Source organism: Anopheles funestus, chromosome X (genome assembly GCF_943734845.2).
Source record: "Anopheles funestus chromosome X, idAnoFuneDA-416_04, whole genome shotgun sequence".
Lineage (NCBI taxonomy): Eukaryota > Metazoa > Arthropoda > Insecta > Diptera > Culicidae > Anopheles > Anopheles funestus.
In genome coordinates, this window is record NC_064597.1 from 9,293,130 (window position 1) to 9,309,178 (window position 16,049).

General features: G+C 44.9%; 1 protein-coding gene across 3 annotated transcripts in view; it reads right to left on the reverse strand.

The window, feature by feature from the left end:
* LOC125766634 (netrin-B-like) overlaps positions 1 to 16,049 on the reverse strand; it is a 61,041-nt gene that overhangs the window by 2,530 nt on the left and 42,462 nt on the right. For all 3 annotated transcript variants that reach the window (XM_049432855.1, XM_049432864.1, XM_049432845.1), the window contains exons 3-7: positions 4,634 to 4,822; positions 2,071 to 2,220; positions 1,527 to 1,622; positions 374 to 439; positions 36 to 237 (exon numbers count right to left, since the gene is read on the reverse strand). In XM_049432855.1, coding sequence (XP_049288812.1) covers positions 36 to 237; positions 374 to 439; positions 1,527 to 1,622; positions 2,071 to 2,220; positions 4,634 to 4,822 — 703 coding nt within the window. The remainder of the gene's footprint in view (positions 1 to 35; positions 238 to 373; positions 440 to 1,526; positions 1,623 to 2,070; positions 2,221 to 4,633; positions 4,823 to 16,049) is intronic.

Consider the following 16,049-nt stretch of genomic DNA (forward strand, 5'->3'; position numbering starts at 1 on the left):
ATGCCGGTAATGGTCTGAAGAACCCATTCACTTACTTGTTGATCTTGATGTTCGGACAGCGGCAGTCGAGATTTTTCGACGGTACAAGCAATCCAATGCTTGACTTGCGCTGGCTCGCCAGTAGCAGCGGTCCGTTCGATTTAAAGACCGATTGAACCTGAAGATTGAAGCGTACCTCGTCACGGGGTGAATTTTTGCCTCCAGGTGTCGTACGGCCCGTCACCTTCGCCATGATAGCTGTTTAGAAAAAAAAATAAAATAGAGAGAGAGAGAGAAAGAGAGGGTGATATTGTAAACGTAACAAGATACAGATTTGCCGAGACAGAGACAATCCGACTTGTAGTGCAAATTGGAAATGTAAACAACCAATTACCATAATCGCGTTTGCAGAATTTGTTCAGGTTAAGCCGCTTCGTGTCGAATTTGCATTTGCCACAATCTGAAAGTGAGACACCATTAGAAAAAGAATTAAATTATTTAAATAAAAACGGCAGACAAAACCGAAACCCACTAGACCTGATAGCTGATGGTGAAATTTTTTATTGCTTTAACCTGGTACAAATAACCAGGCGCACCCATTTAGTATAAAAATAAAAATAAAAAAATAATTTTAGTATATTTTATAGCAAGTCATTTTTCGGTTTTCCTTTCTATTTTTATCCAAATCGGCATCAAACATTTTAAGGTTTAAAATATAAAGTAACACAATTATTAAATAACTGACCTTTTAAATAATCAAATATGGACATTAAAATTGCTTATATGAATTGCAAAATATTTTGAAGATTCTTTCTAAATGTTTTAGATAATTTCTGACAATTCTTTTATCTATTTTTATGAATTTTTTCTGTTATAAAACTTATTTACCAATAAAAAAATATTATCTTCAACCTAACAGTTTTATAAACAAAACTCCAACAAACCATTGCAGTTTTGTTGGGCAAAAGTTTCTACCGTACATTTTATTTATATGCAAATATTGTTCCACCATTCCCTGCGGAACGGTTGGTTGAGATTTTATTATTGCTTTGCTCTTATTTTTATCTGCACTTCCGCAGCTACAGCACACCGACAATGGTCCCTGTTGTTGTGTTTCATTTTATTTGCACCCGTATGAATTATCAGGCATATAAATTCCCAATAAGTGAAACGAATCGAAAATAACAATATTTTGGCTAACGACCAGATAGTGATAGTGTGCTATAAAAACAAACCGCAAAAACAAAACAAAAAGAAATGAAAAAAAAGTGCAGTCTGGCTACAAAATAACAAAATTGGACAAACAAGACTGGTAAAGGAAATTGCAGGGGTTGAAGAATTGGCATACAGTTTGGCTAAAAAATAAAAAAGTTAAAAACAATTTTTTTTTCGTTTTTTCGTGCTATAAATTTATCTTGAAGGTAGAATTTTGTGGCATTTTTTTTTCAACATTTTAGAGACCAATTGTTTGCCGAACGAAACTTTAGAAAAAAAAACCACCCCCTTTCCTTATCGTATAAACATAAACAATACGTTTGGTTACTTACTTTCTTTGGTGCTTTCGCTTGCATCCGGATCGTACTGGTAGGATTCTGGTGCCGTATTCTGCGCTTGATGGTTGATGTTAATGACGCGAGGAATTTCTTCAAAATTGTACAAAAGCAGGAAACGAAAGAAGAAGGAAAAAAACATGTTACTGATGATAAGAGATTTCAAACTACCTCACAGAAGAAATTTATATTTTTTATCTTTAACAATTAATTTTGCATCTTTATTTTTTTTTTTTTTTTGCTAAAACAGAGCTTTTTAAAGCGATAAGGGGTACTATAGGGGAAAAAAAATCAGTCACTGGAATCAGACTGCACACCGAATGGAAACAGTTTGTATTTTCCTACCCACACCCTGCATGTGTAGGAAACACTGGTTTCGGTTTTAATTAACTGTCTCATTCGAGTGTACAGTTCCGTTTCCAGTGGTTCTGCAAGGTGGAAGGTACAGCGTCTTGCACATTGGTTGAATTGTCTACTACGCTCCTGTACGCTACATATATATTTGCATTGTTCCCTTCGCCCCCTTCGGTCGCTTACGTACTTATGCACGGTGCGATATGCGAGCGGCTCTGCTGGTAGCCGCGGGCACATCGGTTGCAGTTCAGTCCCGTTACGCCTTCCTTGCAGGTGCACTGGCCCGTCGTGTGGTTGCAGCTCTTACCGGACGACCCGATCGGATGGCAGTCGCATGCTGAAAGAGATACAGATACAGAGGAAAGGGAGAATAGTGAGATAGAGAGAGAGAGAGAGAGAGAGAGAGAGAGAGAGAGAGAGAGAGAGGGAGGAAGAGAAAAAAGGGAAAGGAAATGAGAGAACGTCGAATCAAGGGAAAAATAAATCAAACGAAAACTAGAGTAATAGTGTAGTGGAATGATTTATGAAGCTCTGGTGCGCTGTGGTGTGGCCCAACCGTGGGCCAGCGCCAGGCTGCAGTGCAGGCAAAGTACATTGGTGGATGGTACAATTTAGCGTGGTTAGCGCTCGTGGTAAGATGGTGGGATGGTGGAACAGATACACACAACAAAAAACGGGAACGTAAAGATAAAGCAAGATCTATCGATTGTTAGTGTACACCCAGCCGGTGGAGCAAGGCCACGGACTTGTTGTTTATCTTCTGCCCGTATCAGCTTCCCAACCCTGAAGGTTACACGTCCAGCATACACGAGCTCCGGAACGATTTCTTTTTAGGAAACCCCCCTCCGTCCAGGAGGGGTTGCCACTTTATTTTTGTAGCGTACCGTTTTACCGTTATTAAATTGATTTGAACCGGTGAAGCACTATGCACACAGACGTTCCGGAGGGAAATGGATCGGTGCAGTAGATGGTCTGGCTACTGGCGCACTGTCTGGAGCACCCGGGCGGCGGGGAAACGAACCCTAATGATGATTGACTCCTGCAAATCGAGCATATCGTTTCCGCAAAAGCATCACCGGTACCGATGAAGACGAAACAGTAGGCTAATTAGTCCTGTCTGTCTGCATCAGACTCGCTCGCGGCTGTTGTCTGGAGATTCTTGTTTCGCCCTTGACAGTGATCTTTAATCAAACTATTCTTCAAGAGGTACAATCGGGTTACGGGCAAACTAGATGGATTGAAGATATTGCAAAAAGAAACATGCAAATGCTAACAAATCCCTTGGGTGAGATACCTCAGTAAGTCTGAGACTTGAGTTCTCAAGATCCTGAACAGAACGTCGATAGCATCAATTCATCAAGAATTCGTTTGCTTTCGGTTGGCTACCAGTTCCACACGCTAGACAGCTTCAGAACAACATTGTCTATACGTAAAGGAGAAGAAACCAGACACCAGAGCACAGTAGCAATATGATACACTCCAGCATAAATCTTGTCGCGTGTCGCGTGGGCCCACGTACCCACCGCAATTCACTTTCAATGCACTTGTGAATGTCTCTATTATTTACCTTAATTAAAACAAACCATCCGTTCATCACGCACCCGCCGAGAGTGGCTTGAAGTCATATACAGAAGCAGTTGCCAGATGACTTTAACATAGACACTTACTGCCTAGCGGAGTCTGGAACTCCCATTACATCGGCAAAAGGTGAATGCTCCTCCTCGACAACGATTTGAGTTGTTTTTTCTCTCTCCTCCTGACGTTGTTTTGTCACACGCAAAACCGTTTCAAAGTAACGAACAAAAGCAAACAGAAATAGTATACACACGTGCACATTTATCACATATCACTTGACACACGCACGGTGCGTCAAACTTGGAGCACAGATTGAGTGAGTGGGCAGTAAAGGAGCCTCTCCAAAAGTCGGCTAAACAACAAAAAAAACAAGCGTCTCCCTACTCCCTAACCTGGCTACCGAAGTTACAAACGTTAACCTCCAACACACACCGTGCGGACGTTCAATCGCTCAGGTGTTGAAGGACAAACACACCATGGACAGCTGTACCCAAAGGGGGGAGGGCACATGTTGCTTGTTGGATCAAAATTAAGCAAACCAGCAGCAATCCCTTTAACATCAAAGCGGCAACATTTTGCCGTCCACTTGCAAATGTGTGTAAAGTGCTACAAGTCACCCTGGAATAGAAATAAACAGTTACCACATGCTGCTTCAACAAAAAATGGCTTGTGACGTTTGGTTTGATTCAATTATTTGTTAGAAATGAATCGGATAAACTCTAATCCAGTTCTCCAATTCTGCAAAACTCCTTCGGGTGAGTAAATTTAATTTCCATTATGTAACATCTAATGAGTATTGGGGGTGGTTCCATGGTCTTGTGCCTCAGGACTAGTGTCTTGGATACCTAAGATGTCTAGCAATCTTTGATCTAAATCGATGCCAAGGCGAAGGTCTTGCGTGGCGATGACAAATAGTAGCTTGTGCAGCGTGATAATCATCCGTCCGGTGACTATACGCTCACTGGTTCTTCTGGAGCAATGACAGTTGCGTGGGTACTTGAGATGCTTGATGAATGACTCGTTTTTAAAAAACATCTTTATATCTTAGGATCTTTCAAGTAAGCTTCTCCAAAATAAAGCGTTACTACTAAATACATACTTCAAAGTTATGTCCATCTGTCTCTAATAGGTTGGGATATTAAAATGTATATATGTAGCAGTATTGCAGTACTTACGCTTGCAGGTTTTCTTGTGGGTGATCGGTTTGGTTGGATCCTTGTAGAAACCCTCGCGGCAGTAATGGCAGTGGCGCCCGGCCGTATCATGCCGGCAGTCAGTACACACACCACCCGAAACACGTCCCGACATCTTGTACAGCTCGAGATTGAAGCGGCACTTCCTGGCATGGCCGTTACACTGACAGGCTAAAGAAGTGGAGCAGAGAATGGGAGAAATAGAGGGAAGAAACGTTAAACATCGAACCAATGTTACGAATGGTACTGTTTGGGAACAGACATTCCCAAGAGTGTTGTAAAGGGAATCAAGAATATGGATTGGTTTTGCGCGTCTTCCAACAATTCCGTTTCTTCCTTCATCACACACACACGCACGGTTGCGTTTCAAATTGCCTGCAAATTGGGTCGCATATTTTAAAAAATCAAAAAGAGACAGGCCCCCATTTCGACACCCGTGGTGCCGTTGGTTCGGTGCAGAAAGAAAAAGGGACGTAATTGATAATTCATTGCTCTCCCCCCCCAAGAGGATGGGAGGTTCGGCGCGGGTGCGATTGCAGAAGGGCGCCGACATGGACGCATGCAGGCAGCACCCTTTTAAGGCGATTACGCCGATAGTACCCGTTTCCGGAAGGACGCCCGCACCCGGTCCCCCCCCGGGGAAGTACCCTGGAGGCAGCGCGAAGGCGAAAAGGAAGACATCAGCAATTTGTCGCTTCAAATGAGAAAGTGCATTTGCGGTGTGCAAGCGATCCCAGCGACGGTTGGGGGTCTTCTTCCCATGCACATGGTACATGCCCTTCCGCAAACGGGGGGGAACGTACGATCGTTCGGGGCGATCAATCGAGCGAACGACGTCGACGTGTCGACGAATATGGAAACCTGCTCCTGCGTGATGCCATGTCGTCCACCAACAAGGTAATGCGCCCGAAAACGGCATGATAAACGGCAAGATACGTACCGTGTGATAGCGACACGAACTGTAAGTCCGGGCTGTATGCATCAGCCGATCCCCGTGCCGTGGAATCCGTCCACCAGTTCCGCGTACCAAACCTCGCAAAAAAAGGCAAGTCAATCGCGCATCTCGCGAATTGCCCGGGGACACTCGGGAGTTGCATATTGCCCGGTATGGATGGATGCGCTCACACACAGCAAGCCGAAAACTATGCAACGGCATCCCTAGAACGCGTTGCTCCTCGCGGGAGGATAGGTAGAGTTGTTTGCCAAAAATAATACCAACTGTCTGTAGGGACGCTGCCACCGAAAAAAAAACCCCCGGTGTTGATCCGGGTCTTGGATCACAATGGAACAATAAACGAATCAGACCAGCGTCATGTTCGTTTGCGATCGTGTACAGTGTCCGGACACAAACTGCTGCCGTTCGTGACGGTTTCGTTTCGCTTCTTGGGCTTCTCGCTCCCCAAGCACTCTGTTTGAAGGTTACCCGGAGCTCACACAACACAACCGGCCCATAAAATTGTCCTAGTACTTCGGGAGCACGATTTCTGTGCTCCGTATTGATTGTCAACAAATTTGCTCAACCCACTACCTTCAGTTTTGAAGTTGCGCGAGTATCGCCGTACTGGTGATGTACGGCTTTCGGTGCAAAAGTGAGATAGACTGGGGAGGAGAAGTGCGAACGGGACTGCATTTTACCTTCCACACCTTAGCTTTTAAGGTGCATTTCGTGTTACGGGAGTAGTTTTTTTACAATTGATACAAGAATCTCTCGGTAGGTGTAGGTAAGAGTGACAGTGGAGCTCCCTATTAGCTTCGGTACTGTTCAATCGCTAACCCTGTCAAAGGCTTGGTTCCCGCTCTACGTGACCTACACCACCATGCTCACCCCTTCGCACCCAAAAGAAGACCCTTCCTATCTGTAGCGTGTGCAACAAAACCAGAACTCCTAAGAAGGACGTCCCATCGGCACACTGCTTACACACTGATGTCCATTCCTTTCCACACACACACCAGGAGATACCCAAAGAAATGGCGAATGTCGACACGTCGTCGTACATCCTGAGAAGCTGGCAGTAGAAAGAGCAACCTTTTTCCATGCTCCCCCCCCCCCCCCTTCCTCTCTCACCACTTGGTTCCTCGCATCAGCCATTCCGGCATTCGATTCGCACATTCCTGTGGTAAAGGTGTGTGCGGCAGGTGCCCAATGCCCAGAAAAGGCAGTCAAATTAATATCAATAATCATTTGCCACGAACGTTTACGTTTGGTGTGCTCGTTCTCCCTGTTGCGGTTTAGGGTACCCGGCCGGTTGGTCGAAACCAGACCCGGTGAGTGACGTATTGGCGTTGATCGATCGATCGATTCGGCCGCATGCTACGCAACCTGTCCTGCTGTGTCGATGCCCCGACTCATGACAATTCGTCTTCAACAATTATACACTATGTATAGATGGTTGTATGCGTGCATATAACATTGGTACACTTGGCTTTTTTTTTCTTCGGGTTACGCAAACGTGCGGTGTTTGCTAAGGATAAGGAAAAACGGGCAAGATAGCGAAGGTTAACTTTTGTGCCGGGGAATTGTGTCACCGAGGCCGAGGAGAGGATGTCGTGTTTCCGCGTCAGTTGTTCAAACACACTGCTCCAACTACTCGACGGAGGCAATCATCGTACGCAGACTCTTTTGTGCGGCATAAAGGTCAACCAGCCCAGCACCAGTCCACTGTGGATGTACAAGATGGCGGAACGAAGATAACCAGGTACGGCGAAACGTATCTTCGTAATACCTCCGGTACCGTACATTGTAGCAATAAGTTCTTGAATAATCTTCCCAAAAGCAATGATACTACATAAGATATCTTGGGGTTTTTTATTGCTTCCATTTGTTTCCAACGTATAAAACTAATAAACTTTACAACATTCCGAATATCCGTAAAGCCCCAACGCGTCAGATATTCCAGGGTATTTATTGATATTTGTCCTCAAGGTTTTCATCAAAACTCGTCATAAAATGATTGGAAATGTAAATTATACACACGGATGTAGACAACGTAGAAAATCCTTCCTATTCCATAAAGCGCATAAAATTGTCTGATAGAGAAAGTCGGAACGACTTCCTTCTGGAATGACGTCTGAGGTGACAATCTTGGAACAAAACGTTCAAAAATGATGCCAACAACAAACTTGAGTAAGATCTCTAAGAACTCTCTAATTTCCCAAGCATATTCAAAGTGGTATAGCGTTACTATTTGCAGAGGAGTCAACCTGGCATACCATATCCATATATACAGCAGCTACCGGTTGCCTACCAAATTGGGTATTCCATTTCCATCGATTGCCAAACCCAAATATGGCACTAAATCAACACACTGAACATGTGTTTGCTTCTGTTCGAACAGTGTGATTCAGGTCAGTGTGATGCATCACTTCCATTTGCAGGTGTGCAAATAGGTACAATAAGAATAAATGTGTGACACCACGATTGGTTCATCATTAGCTTAGTTTACGACTAATATTTTACGCCAATTTTTTTTTGCCACTTAAAATGCTTATATTTTTATTATATCCCAAATAATAAAAAAAAGAAGCGCCATCTCGAAAATATTTAGGTGGATACCTTATATGTTTCCTCCCTATATCTTTCCTCTTCTCCACTCCGTATAAGTGTAGTGAACATGGGAAATAAAACCAAAACTTTCGTTCCCTCCTTAGCATTTTTAACCGTCCGATGGTGCTCGTGCACACGTCGTCCCAATTTACTGTCGGAACCCCGAAACGGGGTCCACAAACACGGGAAGGAAACAAAGCAAAGGTACAATAAATCAATTAATTAGTGCCTACTAACGCCTCTGACCTGCGGAGTAGACAACAGAAAGTGGCAAACGGAATTAATTGAAATTTAAACGGAAACCTACTGCCTGACATGAAAGTCCCCTTTGAAGAAAAGAAATCCACTCGTCCAATAAAATTACGACATAAAAAAAAATACAACCCACTCCGGTGACTCCAATCAGCTTATGGGAGGTTGGCAGTGGCTATAAAGTTTGGTGATGGATTTATTTTTGGGTTCGTCTGTTTTTGTTTCGCAGAAATCACCAGGTCCACGCGCGTGTGTGTGTAATGTTGCACGACTTTTAGACATTGCAAACTCGTTAAAATTTCTATCCAGATAAGCCGGATGCCCGAAAATGGCTGGAAGCGTTCAACAGAAGTCGTCAAACGTTTACCACTGGGTTTGGTAGCATTTGCAATCCGGTGAAAATCTTCCCATCATCTTCCGTTCCCAGCGAAATAAAAACCTTTTTTTTGCGGACATTAAGATCTCAATGAATCTCTGCGTAAAATACGCTAGAACTGGTAGGTTCTCTGGATGCTAGAATCTCTCCATGAGTTCATACACTATCAAATACTCGTGAAATCAAAATTCTCCTGAACTGTGCCCATCAGTAGCGGTAATCAAGAGATAAAGTTGATTATATTAATTAAAGTTCGATTAGCAACAGTCCAGTCCACCAGGTATTGTAGACTTTAGTGTTAGAAACGCACGCAGTAAAAGGGGAAAAAGCCTCAATATCGAACCAATAATCGAATTCCCCCTTCTGGGATTGCCCAGAATACCTCAAGTATACCGAGGAGTAGAATCGCCGTGCAAAACCCGCTTGATTTGGGACGAGCTCATGTTTATTTAATTTTATTTACGATTTTTTTCTTCTTTGGTCTAGCATTTCCGTCACCTCATCAGAATGCTGCAGGAAATCGAATAGAATTTGGCGACCCGATGGGAAAACGATTGTTGGGTCCGCATCACGAATCCACACGTTAACCGGTTTACTGCGGTTCGTATCATCAGAAAAGCAACCACCAAGACGATGCGACTGTCAAACGCGATGTGACAGGTACGGTCGTCGAAACTGATCGTCCATTTCAAAATATCGACCTCCTCACGGTATGTCCGCCTCCCCCCCCCCCACCCCCCCCCCCCTGCACCTGGAGGAATGGTACTGTTTCGTCTATCATAAATTGCTATCAGCTTCGATTCCCTGTCCTTGCGCTTCCACCTCTTTCACTTTCCAGAGCTACAACAGGTTTCCGGACGCTCCCCCCCGTTTGTACGAGTGGCGTGTGTTTATGTAAATTATGCAAACAGCATAAAAATAATGAACAAACCATATCGCTGATATCAGGCTGTTTTGTTTTTTTTTTTGGAAGGATGGCGCACCGTCAGTGCCGTTTGTCGCTTATCTTGTGCAAGAGACGCCGACCTTACGCCGTGTGCTCGGATTTCAGACGGCTTATCTACTACACCCGGAGCATGTTTGACACCTATCGACACTTGAGACATCATGCGAATCGGCTAGCCGGGGTGTGATAACTCGTAAATATAAGCGTCCTGTCAAGGGAAGACGATAAAGTTGTAACCTGATCTCGCGCCACGACACGTAACGTATTATACACCTAGCATTAGGCGCTTCTGTTTCAATGGCTCCCATACTAGAGACGCTCAAACGTCTGATCAGCATATATCAAACGTCTTATCAGCATATATCAAACGTCTTATCAGCATATATCAAACGTCTTATCAGCATATATCAAACGTCTTATCAGCATATATCAAACGTTTTATCAGCATATATCAAACGTCTGATCAGCATATATCAAACGTCTTATCAGCAAAGGTACAGATAAAATGTGTGTATAGAGTATTGTTTTATTATTCAAACCAGTGGAAGACGAGTTTCAGGAAGAAATGGTAAACAACGGTGTTACTGTTCTATTTCTTGTCCTCAAAATTCCAGCATCCTTAACTTCCCCCGCGGAAGATATGTGACATTAAAAAAAAAGAATTAACACTTAACAACCCATATCGCTATCGGACATAATTACCATGACGCGCATCAGTATTGATCACAAGAGAAATTTAGCGTCCAAATTAGTGACGTTCATTAACCGGTGTATTGGGGGGGGTCTAATGTCACTCATTACTGAGACTCCTCCTCCTCACATTCGCTCACACCTCTTACCTCCATATAGAGGAGACGCGCGCGCGCGTCACCCTATTATACCAAACCGACCGCGGCACAATCGAGACCAATTCGAGAGGTGCAAATCTCCGCCTGGCGATCCCCGGTCCGCCAGCTTCTAGATTTGAACTACGGACTATATACCCACAACACACCCAGGTGCTCGCACGTCTGGCTAGCACGACCACCTGTATCACACCACGCCGAACAGTGCGCGCCCGCAAACGTATGTACAGTATGGTTACGACGATCGTCATTAGCATTAATGACACGCCAATTAAAATAATTCTCACCTCACGCATACGGGGCTCGGCCCCCCAACCGAAACCGATATTCACCGCGCGGAATGTACGTTTTCGAGTCTTTCTCACCTTATTATTAGTGCTTCTTCTGTATGTCGTGTTACTTACTGCCACGGCTTCACTGATCCGAGAGAGAGAGGATTTCTGGCCCGATCTGGCCAAAGGAAGGAAAAGTGGTACGATTATGAGGTTGGCGCTTAAAACGTGAAGCGAATAATAACCCTCGCGAGCGTTTCCTGTCGTTCTCTGTTACACCGAGGTATATATACATATTTTTTGTTTGTTCACCCTTCGTACGATTGCGACCTCGTTGCATACTGCACACGACTAATGCTTTACTTGCACACACACACAGCCTGTGGATGGGCGAATGGATCGGTAAGGAAATAATATCGCAATCGATTCCCATCGACCCGATCTGGAATGTGGCTTGAAACGGTTCGGATCTGACGTGTCCTATCATCATGCCGTGTTTGTACGTGCGTGTACAGACAGGTAACGTACACAGCTCAGTCCTCACCGACATGTTCGCGACGCAACGTCGGAAAAGTCTTTTCAATTCATCAAGCTGCTCACTTCCAGCACCCGAAAACTTCTCCCTGTAGCAACGTTTGGTGACAGTTGGGGTTTTTTTTGCTCTTCTTGTCTTTTCTGTGGCTCGTCTAAAGCTTCATTCCCATACATTGCGCTCAATCGTAAACGATTCATCGGATGTTTTTTTTTGCAGAAAAGGTTTCAAATTTCCCAACAGCAACAGCAACGGTACGGCTGTGTGGTTATGTCGTACCGGGGAAGAAAACACCAATACGTCCGGATTGCGATTGATCGATCGCAAAATGCCGGTCCCGGTTTAAGCATATCACATATACTACCTCCCCCCGGTCTCATTCCACCATTCAGACACACACACACAAACACAAGTCATAGACAGTCTTGACCTTTCATGGCAAGCTGGATCCATCATCGGAAAAGCATCAAATGGTTTTAATGGAAAATTTATTTGAATTCCTATCCTCCAACCGGCCAGGAATTTGTGGCGAGGTCGAGACCCGGACGACTCATCCTCTTCCAATTTTTTTCTTCTCCTGCCGGACGATGCCGGTTAAACGATGCCACTACCCGATTTACCCCATTGAAGACCTCCACCTCCCCGGTCCGGGTTTTTGTGGGACAAATTGGAATTTATGTGAGTGGGTCCGTGTTTATGACGATCCGAGCAATTAATATCGATTTATCGTACGATGTGACGCGGGTCGGCAAACGGAAAGATTTGCTGCCCCGCAAAAAAACCCCGGTGTGGGTTTAGGGATTCCTTGGCGGAGAGGGGGGGGGGGGGGGGGGAAGATTTTATCTACAAGTATGTTCCAAAAGTGGTATGCCTGTACGGTGCAGTAATCTTGAGCTAGCAGCTTGTTTTTAATGTATTTGATCAATTAATCGGATTTGAGACGTATTCCGCCTTCTTGAGCGAAAAGATCGGAATTAATTTAGATTGATGATGATGTACATTGGACACAACTTGGAACGATACTTGGGGACATTTTTGGGCTACATTCACCCACTCGCACAAAGTGCAGTACCTTCCGAAAGGTACTTCACTTGCTTGGGCTTTTCCAAAGTGCATGAAGTACTACGCGTAGGATGGTCGACGTCGATGTTACTCAACCCAATCCATACCGAGCGCAAGATCGTTACCTAATGGTCAAACTACTTCAAAACTTTCCCACACCATGTCCCCCAGCTCATGAACTCCATTGATGACGATTTTTATCACCTTGCTTTTAGTGTTTTTTCGCCTCGTAAATCTCGAACTAGCAATCCGAACTCGAAGGTCGAACCCTAAAACATTGTAACCCCCCCGTGTTGGCCATCTTGCACAAGTGTGCCATGGAAAAGGGGGGGGGAGGTGCAACCCTTACGTACAATTGTACTTCCTTGGAGCGCGAATGGACGCTCTTACGTACTTCGAAACCAACCCCAAAAAAAACGCAGTGTTGTTTGGTGCCAAACCACACGAGTAACGAGTTGTAATGTGGAATGGGTAGAAGACTTTTTTCGCTCGACCAACCGCACAACGTCAGCGATCCTGAATGGGAAGACATCCTGAGAAGACCCCCGTTCGGGTTTTTGTGGATCGCCAGCAATCAAGAAAGCGCAAAGACAAATAAACGCACCGGTAAAGTCGTTAGCATTTAGCAATGTGCAATGATTTATGGCGTTGTTTATCGACGACTTTGGTGCCGGGTTACTTGGGAACGGTGATCAGTAGCGCCACACATCCACAACGTACCGCACGAGGCGTGGCGGAAGTGTGTAGGCATCGGCGGCATCAGATCTAAGCGAGTGATCCAGAGCGTTTGGCAATCGCGTAAATAAACACGGCGACCGGATAGAACGGTAACATAAGCCGTCACACCACATCTGGATTCCCCCTCGTTTTGTTGAGAGGAGGAACCAGGGGGGGACTGCCTGTGGTGAGCTGGTGTGATTCCGCACGATCCCTTCCGCACTCCAGCAACTCCATTGCCCCAAAACCGTGATGTTCCCTCTTCCCTCCGAAACAAGCTGAAACAAACTCTGTTTCGGTGCACCGCTGTGCAGTATGTGCGCCACTGTCATCAACGCCTCTCACTGTGCCGTTCCCGGTTACGACTGCATAAAATCGTCATACCGCACCGGCCCAACCAAATACCCGCACACTGGTCTGTGCGAGCATTCGAGCCTGATTACAATAAAATTATAATAAATTACCAGTAATGGCGATCATTACCAGCGGTACCACCATTATGGTTGCTATTATGAGCGCAATAATATTGCATGCTTTGTTTTCTGCCTCTTCTGCCGCACTTCGGGGTTCTCCGGATTCCCACACCTGGGTGTAAAGCCCGCGCCCAACCGCCTGCAAGTACGCGCCTGGTGGAGGTCTACCTACACATAGCTGGAGCGAGATAACGACGCAGCGTTTTGACTTTTGAGACGATCGCACACGAGGTTAAATGGTTATCCAGAAGAAGGACAATTCGTGTGGAATGCGTGGTACGTACATGGAGCAGGCTTGGAGATAGGCGTTTTTTGTTCACTAGATGCTGGAGATCAAAAACAAACTACAACTAAGCAAAACCGATTAGTGATCTCAGTGATCTTGAAGATCTTGATGTTAGACGATGAGCGGCAATAGTTTCAACCCATCGAAATCGGAGCACCTGGGAATAACCCCGTCACTTTCACCAAATCTTGAAAATGTCTGAGAAGAGAGTTCGAAACACACTGCCCAACATTCAACCTAACCTCAACCTTAACGCTTACCAGCATCATTTCGCACGGAGATCTCAACTCGACGGCGATCATCTAAAGTTCATCCCGAAAGAACATCTCTTGGTCGAAAATTGAACGGTATCAAAAACACACGGAAGCGTTCAGCGTGGGTTGGTTAGGTTGTCACGAGTTCTTCCAAACGAGTTCACTTTCACTCAAATGCTGCTTAAAAAAACGCACCAATGACGATAACGCTAGCCCGCTGAGCATTAAATCCCGTCAAGTGCTGAAGGCGCATCGTCAAAACCTGTACCCAGTGTCTATACTTTTTGGCGGCGGGCCAGTGTGCCAAGAAAGAAAGAAGGATGAACCGCAATTCAGGTCAGAAGCGTGACCGAAGGCTATCCGGAAGGATGCGATTGGACGTCATTTTCGGAGATTGGGGGGGAAAAAAAAGAGTGAAGCTTTGTTCACCGTGGGAACGGCTAAGACGTTTGGATGCCTTTCGAAACTCTACCTTCGGCGGCCAAGTAAACGAACAGAGGCGGTGTGAAATGTGCGTTCATCAAATAGCGCCACCATCTGTTAAACAACTGTGCCGGAACTGTTATTGATATGTACTCACAGCAGATGCTTGCTAATTCTTCGCCGACACGTTCCGTCGACAGCTTCTCGAACGGTCGGTTCGGATGGCTTGTAATAATAAGTAGCATCTCATCAGCATCTTCACCTATCGTGTAAATAGACGATACCGCACTGCAACGCCTGTTAACCTTCGAGTGTCGTGTGTCTGTTCCTTGGGTATTGCGTGATAAATCCAGAAACTCCTATACTTATCAACCAGCGAGAGACTTCCAAGGTAATGGCAGATCTAGCATTAGAACTACTTTTTGCAAACATGGCAAAAGCAAAACATTCCTCAAATGATCTCATTTCTTCCGAAGGGTTGCATTTGTATCGCTTCCGAGCCGCGCAGTAGAAGATCTCGTCTTTGCCCATGATGAAGATTGTTTATTTGGATAGCTTATTGACAGCGATCACTTAATTAGCACCCGTTAAGTACACTAGGCACTAGGGGATTTCTGTTCGTTTTTTTACACCCCAACAACACGCACAGTTTCCAGTAGCGGTTCAGTGGCGTCAGCAGCATGAATCACAAAACGCGCAGAAAACGAGAAAAACCTTAACTGTCAATAAATCAGATTGTTTGTTTACAAGCTCAGCTAAAATTTTATCGGCGGAATGGTATTCGCATTTGCATGTGAGTGGCTCCATTCTTGGAACGGTTATTTTTATCATATAGTGCAGAAAAGATAAAGCAATAGACAAAACATACGGAAATCAGGACAATGCAAGTAAGCGTCGAAGCGATAAAATCGAGCACTGACATTGAACAAACAATGGCTGTATCTATATATCTTGGCTGTACCGACGACAATCACCAGCGATAATTGATCAAAACTGCTATATCATCCGTTTGACGATTTGTTGTTTAGCAATGTGAAATACAACCCATTCCTGATCACATTCCATGTCACATCATTGGGTAGATAAAAATTGCATCCACTGCCTTACGACCGGATGCGAACGGTCGTTAAACGGTGATCTACTGCTAGTACACGTTTTTTGAACTCCGGTGCTATGTTATGAATGGTTACCATCTGCCCTGAGTCAACGCGACACAGCTGTAAACAAAAAAAGCAAAGAAACCCCATCATCGTCATCTTTTGCTGCTTCTCTCATTGCCCTCGGAAGTAACGCGGAACGCCCAAAAAACGACGTAAAGTCGAAGAACAACCGCGCAACCGCTGATGAAGCTCCATGAAACTGGAGGACGGTACTGGTGGCTATTAAAATCAATCAATGTTGACCATGCGCGGCCCG